The sequence below is a fragment of the Hemicordylus capensis genome, chromosome 4, assembly GCF_027244095.1.
Source record: "Hemicordylus capensis ecotype Gifberg chromosome 4, rHemCap1.1.pri, whole genome shotgun sequence".
Lineage (NCBI taxonomy): Eukaryota > Metazoa > Chordata > Lepidosauria > Squamata > Cordylidae > Hemicordylus > Hemicordylus capensis.
In genome coordinates this window covers 124,551,584-124,566,527 of record NC_069660.1, presented here as the reverse complement: position 1 = coordinate 124,566,527, position 14,944 = coordinate 124,551,584, and the positions used below count along the sequence as shown (strand labels likewise).

Below are 14,944 nucleotides of genomic sequence, written 5' to 3'. Positions count from 1 at the left end.
GATTGTGGGCCAGTTTCCAGGGGCAGCATAGTAGCCCACCCAACACCATCCCCATGGATGGCCTGAAGAGAAAGGGGGGCAAAATGGCACCACACTGCTTTTCTTCTTCCTTTCTTAATAAAAAAAAGTAAGGAAGGGGGAGTTTTGAAAAGAATGAAGGAAGGAACTGAAGGAAGGAGGGGAGGGAACACCATTTGGTACTCCATTTCAGGCATCAAAATGTCATGGACTGGCACTGCTGAACTACATTATATGCAAATACATGTAATCAACCTCCCACACATTCTCCTTATTCTGGGAAAAGCAGTTTCTGGAAGATGTAATTTGGCTCCTAGAAAGCTCAGTTCAATTCTTTATTGCAGTCTATGACCAGCAACAAACAAAAAAATATACAATGAACAGAAGTATGCAACAGGCAGAAATATACAATACACCACCACTAGAATGAATAAAAAGTAAACAGTTTAATCCCATTAAAGGTCTTTGCTCCTAGAAAGCTACAAAAGTCTCCAGAGAGTAGGATGAAGCACTCCTCAGATTGCCTGGACAAGATTGCTCATTGGGTTGGGGCAACGCCTAATTGCTACCATCCATTTTGACCATGGGATAGTCTCTTCCCTTCGTTCTCTTATTAGATTAGGATGATGCACCTATGCATGAAAACAACAGGTTGCTCACCTGTAACTGATGATCTGGTAGTGATCCATTATATTCATAATAAATGGGTTCTGCACCTGCGCAGGGACCTCACAGATAGATTGACTAGCTCCTTGCGATGCCCACTCTGCCAGGCACGTGCACCGTGCTTCCATTAATATTGGCAGTTGGGGCGTCCTTTACTCAGTTTCTTGGAGACCGCCATATGTTGATGATCCTTAAGTGTCCCTGTAAGGTTTGTATGTTTGCTTCTTGCTACTGTAACGGGGAGGTTCTAGTGGGTCTTATGAATACAACGGATCACTACCAGATCATCATACAGGTGAGCAATCTGTTTCTCTGGACTGAGATCCACTGCCATTGTATTCATAATGAATGGGTGATTAGCCAGCTTCCCAATTGGTGGCAAGCACAGTAGCCCTTGAAGCTATGGCAGCACCCGCTTTAGCACACTCCTCTCAAAACCTGCTTTTTTTTGCCAAACACAGGTCAATGGTGTAATGCTTTATGAGTGGCGGCTAAGATGACCATGTAGCAGCCTTGCAGATATCAGCCATATTAGAAATTCCTGATAGATGGGCTGCTGAAGCTGCATAAGCCCTCGTATGGTACGTGGGGGATTAACCCCTTGTTGTTTCTATGCTAACACAATTAACTGTACCAACCAATGGGCAAGCCTTTTTCTCAATATTGGCTGACTTTTGGCTTTCCCCTTGAACGCTACAAATAGCCTATTTGTCTTTTTCATGTCCTTTGTGTTTTCCAGATAGTACAGTAATGCGCACCACACATCCGAGGAATGTAGAGCCCTTTCCAGCTGTGTTTCTGGGTTTTGAAAGAAGGTAGGCAGCATTATATCTTCATTCATATGGAATTCCATCAGCACTTTAGGATGGTATTGTGGATCCATGCACATAACTATGTTATGCGGATAAAACTGAGTGTATGGACTATCTGTTCTCAACGCAGTCAGTTCACTCACACACCTTGCAGTAGTAATCACAATCAGAAAAACTGTTTTCAAAGTTATCAATTTCAAAGATGCTTCTCTTATCAGCAAAAAAGGCTGCTCAGTCAGTGATGACAATACCACCAGGGACAAGCTCCATTGTTCCACTGGATTCTTAATTGGAGGATACAAGTTGTTCAGCCCTTTTAGGAACTTCTTACAATCCGGATGGGAGAATGCTGTTGCACCATCCCAGCCCTTGTGTTCTGATGAAATAGCTGCCAAATGCACTCTAAGACACAGGTTTGCTAACCCGTTCAAGGTCATATAAAGCAAGACCTGTGTCAATGTAGCTTTCCCAGGAAGGAATCCATGTTGCCTTGTGTACACTTTGAAGCCTTTCCATTTATTGTAGTAATTCTCTCTCATTGATGGCCTTCTGTTATTAAGTAGTCTCTCATCTAGAAGTTGACCCTCCATACTGTTATCCGTAGAGTTTTTATTGCACCGCCCTGCTGTCCCAGACCAGAAGCTTTGGGCGAAGTGGGAGTCTGAAATATCCCCCTCGAGAGTTTGAGAAGCGGTGCAAACCATGGCTGCCTGGGCCACCACGGAGTCACTAGAATTTCCAATGTATCATCCCATATCATTTGCACCAGTACACGGTTCATCAATGGTTGTGGCGGGAACAGGTAAAGAAGCCCTTTGTTCCATATGTGTTAGAATGCATCTCCCAAAGACCCCTTGCTGAATCCTGCACGTGAGCAGTATCTCCAACACTTTCTGTTGACAGCAATCGCAAACAAATCTATTGATGGATGACCCCACAGGTCGAAGACCCTTTCTAGGTATGCACTGTTCAGTTCCCATTCATGGTGTTGATACTGCTGAATCGCACAACTGAGGTCATCTGCAAGAACAATGTCTACACCCCTTATGTGGATGGCTAAAGGGTGGATTCCTTGGTCTATGCACCATTCCCACATCTGAAGACTCAGCTGACAGAGGGAGCGGGACACTGTCCCTCCTTGTCTGTTTAAATACGCTATTGCCATTATATTGCCCAGATGAAATTGCACCACTCTTCTCTGAAGCAACGGTTTGAACAGTTTGAAAGCCATCAACACAGCTAGTAGCCCCAAATGCATACAACTCTGGTGCTGCATCCACTGCACCTGATGCTCGAAGCAATGTGCCCCCCACCCCCACAAGGAGGCATCCATTGTCACCCATCATGTGGGGATCAAAGGGACTCCTGTTTGCAGATTTGACTGCCCTGTCCACCACCACAGAGAGTTCAACACATTCCAAGGAAGAGTTAGCATTTTTTGCTGACTGTCCACATTGGGGCAAAATTTTTTTTTAGATACCACATCTGCAGTGTTCATATCCACAGATAACACACTGTCGCATTGCATGACACCATCAAATCCAAATGCCATTGAACAGCTTCTGCCGGTTGCAGCAGACTCATGGTGAACTAGGTCTTTGATTTGCTGATATCTGTCCATTGGTAAGAAAGCCCTTTTTAACTGCATATCCTGTACCGCTCAGATATAACATGTGCATTTTTCTGGTTCCAGATTAGACTTCTTCCAGTTGACATTGATGCCCAGGTCCTGTAGAAGCCACAACACAAACCGGATCTGCACATGTAACTTTCCTTTGTTGTTGCTGACCAATAGCCAATTGTCTAAATATAGAAAGATCATGATGCCATCCATACATAAGTATGCCACTACTACCGCCATCACTTTTGTGAATGCGATTGACAATCCAAATGGAAGGACAGTATATTGGTACGCTACACTGCCCACTGTAAATCTTAGATTTACATTCTTTGCATTCTCCCAAATGGAAGTATGTGTCCTTCAAATCTAACGTTGCCGCCCACTCCTCCATGCACAGGAAATGTAGTATTCCTTGCAATGTTATTCTGAACTTGCATGCCCACACAAACATTGAGTTCCCTCAGGTCCATAATTGCCCAAATGCCTCCATCCCTCTTGGGGATTTGAAAGTAACAGGAATAAAATCCTGACATCTTTTCCATCCACCACACTGGAACAATTGCCTGCTTTTGTAGTAACACATCTAACACAGGAGTTGCTCTTGTGTATTTCATCCCAGAAAATGGAGGAAAAGTTTTGAACTCTATTGCGTAATCAGCTTCTATAATCCTTAGGACCCATTGGTCTGATATTAGATGGTGCCATGCTTGAGCATGACTTGCCAATTTGATGGAATTGTTGGCAATCACAAAGCTGGTGTTACTGGTGCTTTTGGTTTTAATTGTGGTGGACAGATCTGCAAATCAGAGTCTACTTATTCTGGTCCCTATTAGTAGTAGCCTGTCTCTTATTCTTTTGTCCAACCCCCTTGTTTCTTTGATAAGGGCGATATTGTCTCCTTGCATTCCTGATTTTTAAAACTAGAATGCTGCTGTTGCCAGCCATATGACCGATAACGGGCTGACGTAGAAGCAGAGGCTGTAGATGCCATAAATGTTTTTGCTGTGTATTTTGATTTTTTCCAAGACTCCATAGTAGAGTCAGTACTCTCAGAGAAAAATCCTTTCCCATCATATGGTAAATGTCTCACCCGATCACACATGTCCTGCTGCAAGTTGGTGGATCGCAACCATGCATGCCAACGTAGTGTTACAGCCATCGTCCTGGCTCTTGATTCTGTCTCTGCAAAGTGCTTGAATGTGCTGAGCAGCTGCCTAATTACAGCTGTAGTTTTCTCATAGGTCTCTGCAAATTTATCTTGAAAATCCTCTGGCGACATTGAGGAGGAATCCTGGAAAAGTATGTCCCATAAATGACGACTGTATCTAGCAAGACAAGCAGCATAATTAGCAATCTTAATGGGCAGACTTGAGGTGGAATATATTTTCCTTCCTAAGACCATCAGTCTTTCTCCCTTGTTCAGCCCGAGTTCAATGACGCTGACCTCCCTTGGATGAAGTTGCACAATCAACTACTTGGGAGTTTGGTACAGGATGGCATACCAGGTATGTATTATCCTCTTACTGGATTCTATATAATCCCTCTAAGCTTTTCAATATAGGTGTAGATGTCTGTAACACTTCCAAGCAGACTGGGCCACCTTGGTGATAACTGGCAACATGGGAATGGGAAGTGCCACTGGGTGTGAAGTCTTTGCCTTAGCCATCATATTGTAGATGGAATCTTTTGGAACAGCCAGAGGCCCAAAGCCTCAGCCATCTTTCTAATCTGGGCGTGATAGGCTTTAAGTTCTTCTGTAGGTGAAAGTGAAGTCTTTGGAGACACTTTAGAAAGTAGGTCAGAGGGAAAATCTTCTCCATCAAAATCTTTTTCTGTGGTTCCCGAAGTATATCCATCTCCATCATCATCGTCCACCAGAGGTGCTACAGGAGGTGTCTTCTTCTTTACCATTTTATTTGGTTGAGAAGGCACCTGTGAATTCTTTGGATCACAAGGAGGATTACTTGGCTCCTCTGGATGAGGGGCAGAAGGTTGCACTGATTGCTAAAGTTGTGCAAGTGGAGACACTGTTGGACAAGCTATTGATGTTATAGTAGCATGCACTGCGAATGGTACACAGACAGGCACAGATGCAGGACATAACCTTCCATACAAGCCCTCACCAAACCATGAAGGTCAACACGAATGTTATAAATACCTGGACAGGGTAGATTTTGAACAGTGAGGTAACAGTTGTTCAATGAAAGGGGATGATGGAGTCCACCATGCATAAGATCCCTTTATATTACACCATTCCATTGAACTCCTGCTTCTTGCTTAATAGCAGGATTCAGTGTTAGGGATGTGCACGAACCCGTTTGGAGGCCCTTTTAAGGGTCTCTGAACCAGCTGTTTGGCCGGTTCAAAGGTGGAGGAGGCACACTTTTAGGGTGGGGGAGGGTGCACTTACCCCTCCTTCCGCTCCCCCCCCCATCAGAGCTCCGTTAGCAGCATACCTCCCTGCCACCCTGTCCCCTCTTTGCCCGGAAGTACCTGCCACACGCCAGGTAAGAGGGGACGGGGCAGCAGGGAGGTATGCTGCCGCCCCGAAGGAGCCTTGAATAACAGAGTGCCAGCGGGGGGGAAGTGGAGGGAGAGGTAAGTGCACCCTCCCCCGCCCTTAAAATGCGACACTTCCCCCCCCCGCCCCCCACCATTGAACCACTCCTTCCCGGTTCCATGCACATGTCCCTAGTCAGTGTCTGTGGGGGAAGAATTTGCTAGTAAAAAATATTTTTAAGGGAAAAATTCATCTCTCCCCAATAGATAGATCAAAAATTAGGTGAATTGCTTTGGCAAGTTTGAGCATGTGACTGGGTTAGTCATACAGCCAGATTGCTAGCATGCCCACTGACTGTGTCACTTTTGGTGTGTTGTTGCTGTTGGGTGTTCTGCTTGCATTTTTCTGAACAGTCAACGTGCACCAGTTCAAACCAGGGTGATAAAAGCAGCTACTGTCTTCCCCAGCCACCTACATAGGCGGATGTGGTTTGAAGAATCCCAATAAGTCAGTGCCAAAAGGCAACCAGCTTTTAGGTGTCGACATGTTAGAGAAGGCTGTTCCCAAAGGCAGCACATTACCTTTACTAAAGGTATTGGCGGCTTAATCTCCCTCTTTTTTTTACCATCACACTTATCAAAGCAGCTTGCTGGAACAGTGGCATGTGCGGAAGCAGTCATACGTTGCCCACATGGACCATCTGGAACACTAGTCTTTAATTCTGGAAATGTAAACAGAAGCAATGAGTGACAAGGGAGTGAGTTTCCAGGGGCCGAACACCTCTGTTAAATTTCTTGTATTAGATGAGAAAAATGTACCTCAAGAGTGCCTAAGTAAAAAGCTTGTATCCATTAGAGTGGGAGTCAGCGTACAATTCCACTCTTCCATCTCAGAAAGGTTTTGTTTGTCCCTTGTTTACTTTGCACAATTTCCAAGTAAGCAGAAGGGCAAAAACTCCCCCTGTGGCTGCAGCATTCTATTTTCAGATGCCTACTTGAACGTAGTAGATGCACATTTTCCGTTACTCATTTCCTCTCCCCCACTCCAATCTTAACAGGGACCATTTTGCCTCCTGTGATGCTCTTTCCCAGGCTCCCCAGGGAAGAAGAGGCTGTTACTTAGAAACCCTGCATTTACAATAAAACTCGCCATGCTGCTTGTTTCTCCTTCCTCTAAACAAGTAGGTCAGCCCCTATACCTACCTACCAATGGTGTAAACGCACAATTCACTTGCACTGGGTTACAAGAACAGAGGAATAAGAGGTTGTGAGCCACCATCTCTTTAAGAAAAAAACTTGTTATACTGATAAAAACTCTCGAAACGTATTATAACCCACATCTCACTGATTACTTCCTATACACAAGTTATACTCTTCACCACGGCCAATAGAAAATCCGTAAGGGAAGCTGTGTGCTTCCCACCACCACCACCACCATCATAAGGTAAGCTATATTCTTCCTTAAGTATCGAGTATCTTCAGAGCAGCAATTTATTTTTGTAATTAAAGAACATTGCACCAGTTTATGGAGTTGCTACAGCACTGAAAGCAAACATGACTTAATTTACTACAATCACCTCAGTGCCCATATGGCAACTTGTAAAACCTTTACACAAAACTCACTCTCTATAGCCATGTGCAGGTTTCCAGGTTAACATACAATGAGAAGCACCAAGAAAACAGGGGCCAAACTACACATTGTAACATGCTTGGTCCAGATATGTGTATAGTATTTACTCAATAGCAGCTGCAAGAGGAGAGAATGATCCAGAATGGCACTGTGAAGGGGTCAAAAGGGTTTGACCAACCCCACTGTCCACATATTGCAGTTGCAATATGGATTCCCCTCTCCCTGCCATGGCTACTGAGAAGAAGAAGATAAACACTGTGCAAATTTGGGCTAAAAATGTTACCAACATAACTTTGATCCCAAGTCTTCTCAACGGAAGCTGGAAGCCAGATTCTGCATATGGTAATGAATGCATGCAGCTAGCTCACAAAGGGAGCTTCAAATGGCCAAGTGTTGAGCTAGTAATGAGCACAGTTGACAAATAAATCCCAGCAGTGTTATCAATATAGTTCCGTTTGGGCAGGGTCTCATCCTACACACCCATCAGCCATTCTTCTGCTACTTTCTGCTTTTTAAAGTGAGATATTTTTATTATGCAGTGATAGAATAATATTACACTGAGAAAGAATGACAATCTTGATTGCTGCTAAAAATCTTTATTTTAGCATTTAAATGTTAATTATGGAGAGGGAAAGGGGGTCTATTAAAGAATGGCTAAACTTTAAACTAAAATGTGAGATACAGTAGGTATGCAGAAATTAAGATTTTAAGAAATTAATGCAGAGAATGCAAATTTCTTTGCAATAACCTTTTACATACAGTATTTACAGCTTTTATGACAACAATGGGATTATTTTTAATTCCATTTCTTAATTCACAACTCTTTGAACTCCCCTTCAACCTACTTTCATAATGCCTATTAGTTAGGTAACACTGCTTTAGTTATTACTTCTTTGTAATAATTTCAGAAAGGAGTTACATTTATGAAAACAATTCATACTTTAAAATATTACAATGTCTCATGTAGTTATTTCTGTAAATCTTGAAAAAGCCAATAAAAAGATAACTTTCATATCCCCTATTTCGTACTCCCCATATACGATGAACCATTGATGATGATGATGTGAGTCACAATCCACAAGTTGGTAACACTTAAGAAGGGGGGCGGGGTTTCTTTGCTAACAAGTATCAAGGAGAGAGCAGTGGTGTGGAGGGGGTGGGAAGAAATGCCCAATGGAAGAAGGGACTCCAGTGGTTGGAAAGAGAAGAGAAATGATAGCTATGGATATTTGCATGTCTTCAGCCATGAATGCAAAAGTTCAAGTCTAGCCTGTAGAAAGAAGGAAGCAATGGAAAGTTGGAATGGAAAAGAGAATGAATGCATGAATAACTTGGAAGAAGTAAAACCCATGCTGAAAGTTGGGGTTAAGAAGTGGGTCCCAAATTTGAAAAGTTGAAGGTCATGACTATAAAACACTCAAGTATGTCCCTACTAAGTAGCATTCTTCTATTTCACAGTCTGGCATACCAATTTTGAAATATTTGCACTTACACACACACACACACACACACACACACACAATGCATTTTGTCAAGTTGCTACTTTCTGGCGTACGATCAAAATTTCTTCCAATAACACAGGTTCCCACAAGTTGAGACTATCTTGAAAAGTCTGTGACTACCTGCTGCACTCGTGGAATGATATTTTAATATTGCATTGGTTCACCAGCAGAAGTAGTATGTTCAATCTCAAATTTATAGCAGATTTCTCAACTGGAATGGAAATAACATGTGCTACAACACTGAGCTCCATGTAAAGAGATTCAGAGCCTCGCTCTCTCTGAATTAGTGTCCACTTCCAAAACAAATATTTAAAGAACTAAAAATGTTTTCCTCTTAAAAATGAAAAAGGCTACAAACACCAACTCTGATCAACAAATTCAGCAAGCTGCTATGAGCCAGCTGATCTGGCTAGTTGGTGTTCCAGACCTTAGGAACATAGGAAACTGCCATATACTGAGTCAGACCATTGGTCTATCTAGCTCAGTATTGTCTTCACAGACTGGCAGCAGCTTCTCCAAGGTTGCAGGCAGGAATTTCTGTGAGCCCTATCTTGGAGAAGCCTGGGAGGGAACTTGAAACCTTCTGCTCTTCCCAGAGCGGCTTCATCCCCTGAGGGGAAGATCTTGCAGTGCTCACACATCAAGTCTCCCATTCAGATGCATCCAGGGCAGACCCTGCTTAGCTACGGGGACAAGTCATGCTTGCTACCACAAGACCAGCTCTCCTTCCTTTTGTTTTTATTCATTAGCTCCCAAGTAACAGATTGTCCTGTACTTCATCCATCCATCTTCTAGCATTCAAGTGATGTACTTGTGCTGCTTCAGAAAATTCAGCCCTCTTCCCCAACTTAAACTATTACCCATCAAAAGTGTTTTTTTTTACTTTGGATCACATGGAAGAAACTTGCTTAACACAAATACTGATGCAGATGCAACTCTGAATTATCACTAGTCTTTAGTTCTGTTCAAGCATTAATCTTCCATTAATGCCAAGGTAAACAAGAGTGTGCCAGCAAGGCACATACCTCGACCTGCTTCTTGGCCATGCTTCCACAGATGTCCCAATATTCAGTTGTAGGCACTGAATGGAGGAAGAGTTCTTTAACCGGAATAACTCTGGTGGCCATGGGTATCAGTGTATTGCATATCCTTAGTACAATCCCAGTAATTCTGATAATTCCTGACTGTGAAAAAAGGATGAAATGGAACGGACTGTCTCTTGGAATTGGAGGATCTAGAGGGGACGAAACCCTTCTCTAAGTTAATGGGATGGTACATGGGCAGTCATCTAAGAACAGCCCCATGAGGAAAACTGCTTAAGTCATAAGAGACTTGATATAAATGGAAGAGACTCAATATAAATGGCTCCCCATAAAGAGCATCCTCAAAAGCCGAGTTTTTCAAGTAGCTTCTCATGTAGTTGCTCGCAGGGGTGAATTATACAGTGATAAAGGGTTCATGCTGTCAGATACATAGGGAGACTGGAGCTGGGGCATGTTCAAATGATTTAATGAAATATTTTGCCATTCTTACTGCAGTATTTTAATATAGATTTGCATGCCCTGAACAGTCCCATTAGTCCTCTGTAGAGAACCAACATGTTCTCTAGATAGAGCAAATGGGAGTGTGTTGGCTAGCCACAACTCTGCACCAAAGTGATTTCCTAACCATGCCCCCAGACATCCCTGAGCTTGCCTGCAGAGGGAAGGTGCTGAATGTGGGAAGAGCAAGAGAAGTCTGAAGTATGGATGCACTGTTTGGCTACAGTCTTCCAGAACTCTTGAAACCATGGAGAGGAAGACAACAGGCGGACAAGTCCAGAGCTTCTTCCTCCAGGATTTACCTATGTAGTCCCATCACAGCATGCCAGAAGGAGGGTGATGATGTGAATAAGGGCCACACTACTCGGTTGATTGATTGATCGATCGATTGATTAAGTGCCATCAAGTCAATGTTGATTCTTAGCGATCACATAGATAGATATGTACATATACACTCCGTGTATAGAAATTTGCAATTTTAACATATTGGTTGTCAACTGAAACAAAACTACGCTAGCAGACACTTTTGTCTTTTTGAGGGGGAGGGGGGCATTTCCAGATAGCAGCTTCCCCTGTAATAGGCTTTGAACTGCAGCACTAACCCATAGCAGTAAAATCATATCTCAAAAAGAAATTAGTAAAGGGTTTTACTGCAACCTTCATTCATTTTGAAAGCGTGATCCATACTGCTCCTACTAGTCTGTTTGGACTAATACAAATCAAACAGGGAATTACAGAATGCTACCATACAGTGCCCTATGAAGATTTGTATCATTTTATGTCATGAACTCAAAATATAATACCAAGATTCAAAAACAGAAGCCATTAAATTCATTTGGGATCCAATATGTATGGGGCACATTAAAATGGATTAGCAGCTCTTAATGCTATTTTTACTACTGTGAAAACATCTACATAAAGTATAAAAGACTGATAAAAAGATGTGTTTTCATCTATTTATTCAGTTGTTAGATACGTAAGCTGATCAGGTATCTAAAGTGGCGGGGTGGAATACAACATAAGAGATAGAAAAGCAGAACAATATGGTGAACATGAAATCCAACTAAACTTTTTCAAAGTTCTCTTATGAAGAGAATCTTTAGTTCCTACTGGTTGATACTATACACTCAAGACCTCATTGTGTTACCAAAAATGGTGTTTAATATATAGATCTGTTCATTTCACAGAGATGGTTAGGTTAATTTTAAGCTTATAGGCAGTTGTCACTAATAATTCATACTTTGAAAAATCCTTCTCTTAGATGTCTACTCCCAGTAGATACTGGTGAATGCTGCCAATAGGCATTATTCACAAACTCCATGATTCAAGAATTATGATAGCAGTCCTTTTTAAAATGCACAGTTATGATATTGTTCTTGCATGTTGTAAAAGAATGCCAAACTAAATAGAGTAGTGATATTTATACTAGTACAGATACAATCTCAGATATCTGTTTAACTGTATTAACTAAGCATTTCTAAGCCCTCCCCAAATAATGCTCACTGTTCACCACCACTGTTTGAATAAAGGTATTTTAAAGTTACAGAAGATGGCAAAGCTATGCCACACAAGAATCTTATTGTAACATAGCATTTTTTCTCCCCCACAAAATTCTACTGCAATCTATCTAGTTATCCCTACATCTGGTGGGGTGGAGTATTCTCATGCAGAATATTTGCATACCAACATTAAGACTAGAGTTGCCAAATTTCTGGGGAAAGGAAAAAAAAGTTTTGATAAGGACTAGCAACACTTCTCAGGAGTGCAGAGAGCAAGAGTGTACTCTGCTGTCCTTTGGTTGCCACTGAGTTATGCCTTTAGACAAATTCAGGGCAAGTGTGGAGGTTTCTGCTTGATGAAAACAATGGAAGAATTTATAGTGAAGCAACTAGGTTTGCTAAGACTCATGAAATTTCTCAGGAGCCAGAGGAAGGTTGTTGCTTCCCACACATACCCAATTAGAACTTTCTGCTCTTAAACTACTCTAAGACATCAGACTATATTAACTAGATGGGCCTAGTTACATTACATATTCTATCCCTCTCCCACAATACAATTCTCATGAGTACAGAAGATTGAAATTGTATGGCAATATTGAAATAAATTGTAAATTGTCTACAGCATCCTTCTACTATTGCATTTCCGATTATATCCAGCCTTAGAAAGGACACCATACCATCTTGCAAGTCTTCAAAAAGAAGTTTTAATAAACCAAGTGTTCCCCTACATGCTTTCACGCCAGATTGGGTGTGCTGCATTCAGTGACTCCTCCTCAGCCCAATTTTAGAGGAAGTTACTTGGAATCTGTTATTTCATGGCATTGCTCTTACCCTCAAGACAGGAAGAATTTCATCAACTCAGTACAAAGTTTCTCAACATTTTGGAAACTGAGCCATTTGAGTAAAGTTAACAAGCATCAAATAAAATCTTTACAATTACAGTACAACTGGCTTTTAGGATATGTACTGATGCACTCAGCCTCTATTGGCACAATCCACACTCCACTAAATCAATAGCAAAGTTCTGATTGATTTAAAGTGGATATCTGGATTACAGCCTGTTTCATCTGTTAAACTGTAGTTCAGTGAAACATAACAAGAGGCCTCCCACAATACAATTTGCTTATCCTACTAAGTGCGTGAAATAGTATTTAGATAAACCAGCAAAGTGGAGTACCCTTTTGTACCACTTTATTTTGACCAGAATATTCAACTTTCATTTTGAAGTATGTGCCCCATCCCCAGTTACATTTGTATTATCAGAATACATACTTTGCTCTCGATTAATAGGTTTTGAGCCTGCAGTTCCAAAAAAAGTTTTATTTTGGAAAGCTGTTGGTTGTGCCCGATGCCAGAATGATGTTTTTCCAATTTCTTTGGTATCGCCTGCTGGAATATTTGGTGAAGAGGAGCAAGATACCTATAGAAAAGTTCAGAGTCTTAGAGAAAAGTTTGAGATTTGTTACTGCTGTAGAGCCCAGACAGAAGCCCTGTTCAGAAGTTATATAAAGTGAAGGCACTGTACTTGAATATAGTATCCCCAAGAGTGCATCTGGATCCCTCCTCCAAGAGACATGCTTTAACCCTGCCCCACCTGTTGAAGAGATAGATACTGTACCCATGATTCTCATGGTGGGGTCAGGGTTACAAGTTCACGCTCAGGAACACTGTATGAACAAAGCCATTTCCAGGGTGAGCTTCCCTTACCTCAGGATAGTTTTGTCATTTGCATCATCCTGTCATGTGGTAAGCACGTGTGTGGTAAAGTGTTTATCTGTATCCAGCCTTAGAGATGACTTCATACTATCCTGTGCTTCCTTAAAAACAAGTTTTGAAAACGAAGTGCTCCCCTAGCACTTTTTAAATCCCCTCAAAAGTAATGAAGGACATTTTCTTCCAACAACAGTGTTATGCAATTTTATGAGCCTTCTTTGAGGGTTGTAAATCCCCCACCCTCCACTTCTAGGGCTAGAGATTCTTTGCCTCTGAACATGTGGCAAAAATATACCTGTACCATACTTCACAAATAGTTTTCCTTGTGTAGGAAAGGTTACCACCTTTGTGTAGGAGAACCCTCAAGGCTGAAACAGCTCCAGAACTGCTACATGTTACAACAGTTTCTGCAAAACCCAGTATATAATATTAAGTGACTTCTACCTCCTTCTCCCAAACGTCTCCTGGTTTGGAAAGCTGACACTGGAAAGTTTCAAACATAATGCTAAACCATTTAACATTATTAGTGCAACCCATGGGGTTACATGCCCCCTGCCCCCACTCTGGGCCTTTGTACAGAAAGGAAACTGGCAGCTTCCATTTATGATTTAGAAGAGTCTACAATTTATTGTTGTCCCCAAACCTGACAAACTGAGGTTTGTTCAAGCCACAATTTGTTATAACAAAGTAGAACAGATTCTGGTTTGATATCCTGGCTCGTTAAATTGTGGTTAGAACACACCTCAATTTGTTGGGTTCGGATGCAATGACAACTAGTGGTTTGTTCTAAAGCACAAATGGAAGCTGCTAATTCCCTCCCTGAATGAAGGAGAGAAAGAGCCTCCTGGCATTGAGAGGCTCCCAAAAAGGCACAGTGCACTTATGGGACTCCCGGGGGCCAGGAGGCCCCTGAACCCCACCCACCCCAACCGGCTCCATGACGGAGTCGGTAATTGTCTGGGCGGCCAATCCAGCTGCCCAGGGAGGGCTCCCTAATTGTCTGTGGGGAGAGAGGGTTGAACATGCTCTCCTTGCAAACCCCCTTCCAGCTCTACACACGGATCGTGTGTAGAGCCTTAATGTCTTTTCCAACAATCTCAGGCTTAATAAGAACAGCTATTGATACCAGATGTAGTGAGTCCCATTTGTCAGCCATGAAAAGGGGGTGGGGGTAGGGGAAGTCTTCTTCAATGACCTTCCACTAATGAAAGCTCTTAGGAGGACCAAGAAGATGGAAGCTTTTAAAAATGGAATTTTCCTTAATGACAGATTTCCCCATTTTATACATCATTTACCTCTGGGTGTAGACAAGGAGACTGAGCGACAGAAGGGCAGGCTGCATGTGAATTACTTTGAGGGATTTGTTGAACTGGAGTGCAGTGCAGTGGGGAGACAACAGCCACTATACCTGCAGAAGAAGGGGGGGGGGAATGTAAGAGAAGG

General features: G+C 42.3%; 1 protein-coding gene and 1 long non-coding RNA gene across 5 annotated transcripts in view; one reads left to right on the top strand and one right to left on the bottom strand.

Moving 5' to 3' along the window:
- BRDT (bromodomain testis associated) overlaps positions 1 to 14,944 on the bottom strand; it is a 93,727-nt gene that overhangs the window by 7,461 nt on the left and 71,322 nt on the right. For all 3 annotated transcript variants that reach the window (XM_053248953.1, XM_053248952.1, XM_053248954.1), the window contains 3 exons: positions 14,797 to 14,909; positions 13,061 to 13,208; positions 6,199 to 6,338 (listed from right to left, as the gene is read on the bottom strand). In XM_053248953.1, the coding sequence (XP_053104928.1) occupies positions 6,199 to 6,338; positions 13,061 to 13,208; positions 14,797 to 14,909 (401 nt within the window). The remainder of the gene's footprint in view (positions 1 to 6,198; positions 6,339 to 13,060; positions 13,209 to 14,796; positions 14,910 to 14,944) is intronic.
- On the top strand, positions 149 to 8,371 carry LOC128324417 (uncharacterized). 2 transcript variants are annotated; one of them, XR_008306844.1, is made up of 6 exons: positions 149 to 1,265; positions 1,424 to 1,499; positions 2,101 to 2,298; positions 3,190 to 3,260; positions 4,359 to 4,622; positions 6,983 to 8,371. It is a non-coding gene; the product is annotated as an uncharacterized LOC128324417 (long non-coding RNA). The 2 variants fall into 2 exon arrangements; XR_008306843.1 differs by lacking the exons at positions 4,359 to 4,622; positions 6,983 to 8,371 and having other exon boundaries at positions 2,101 to 3,979.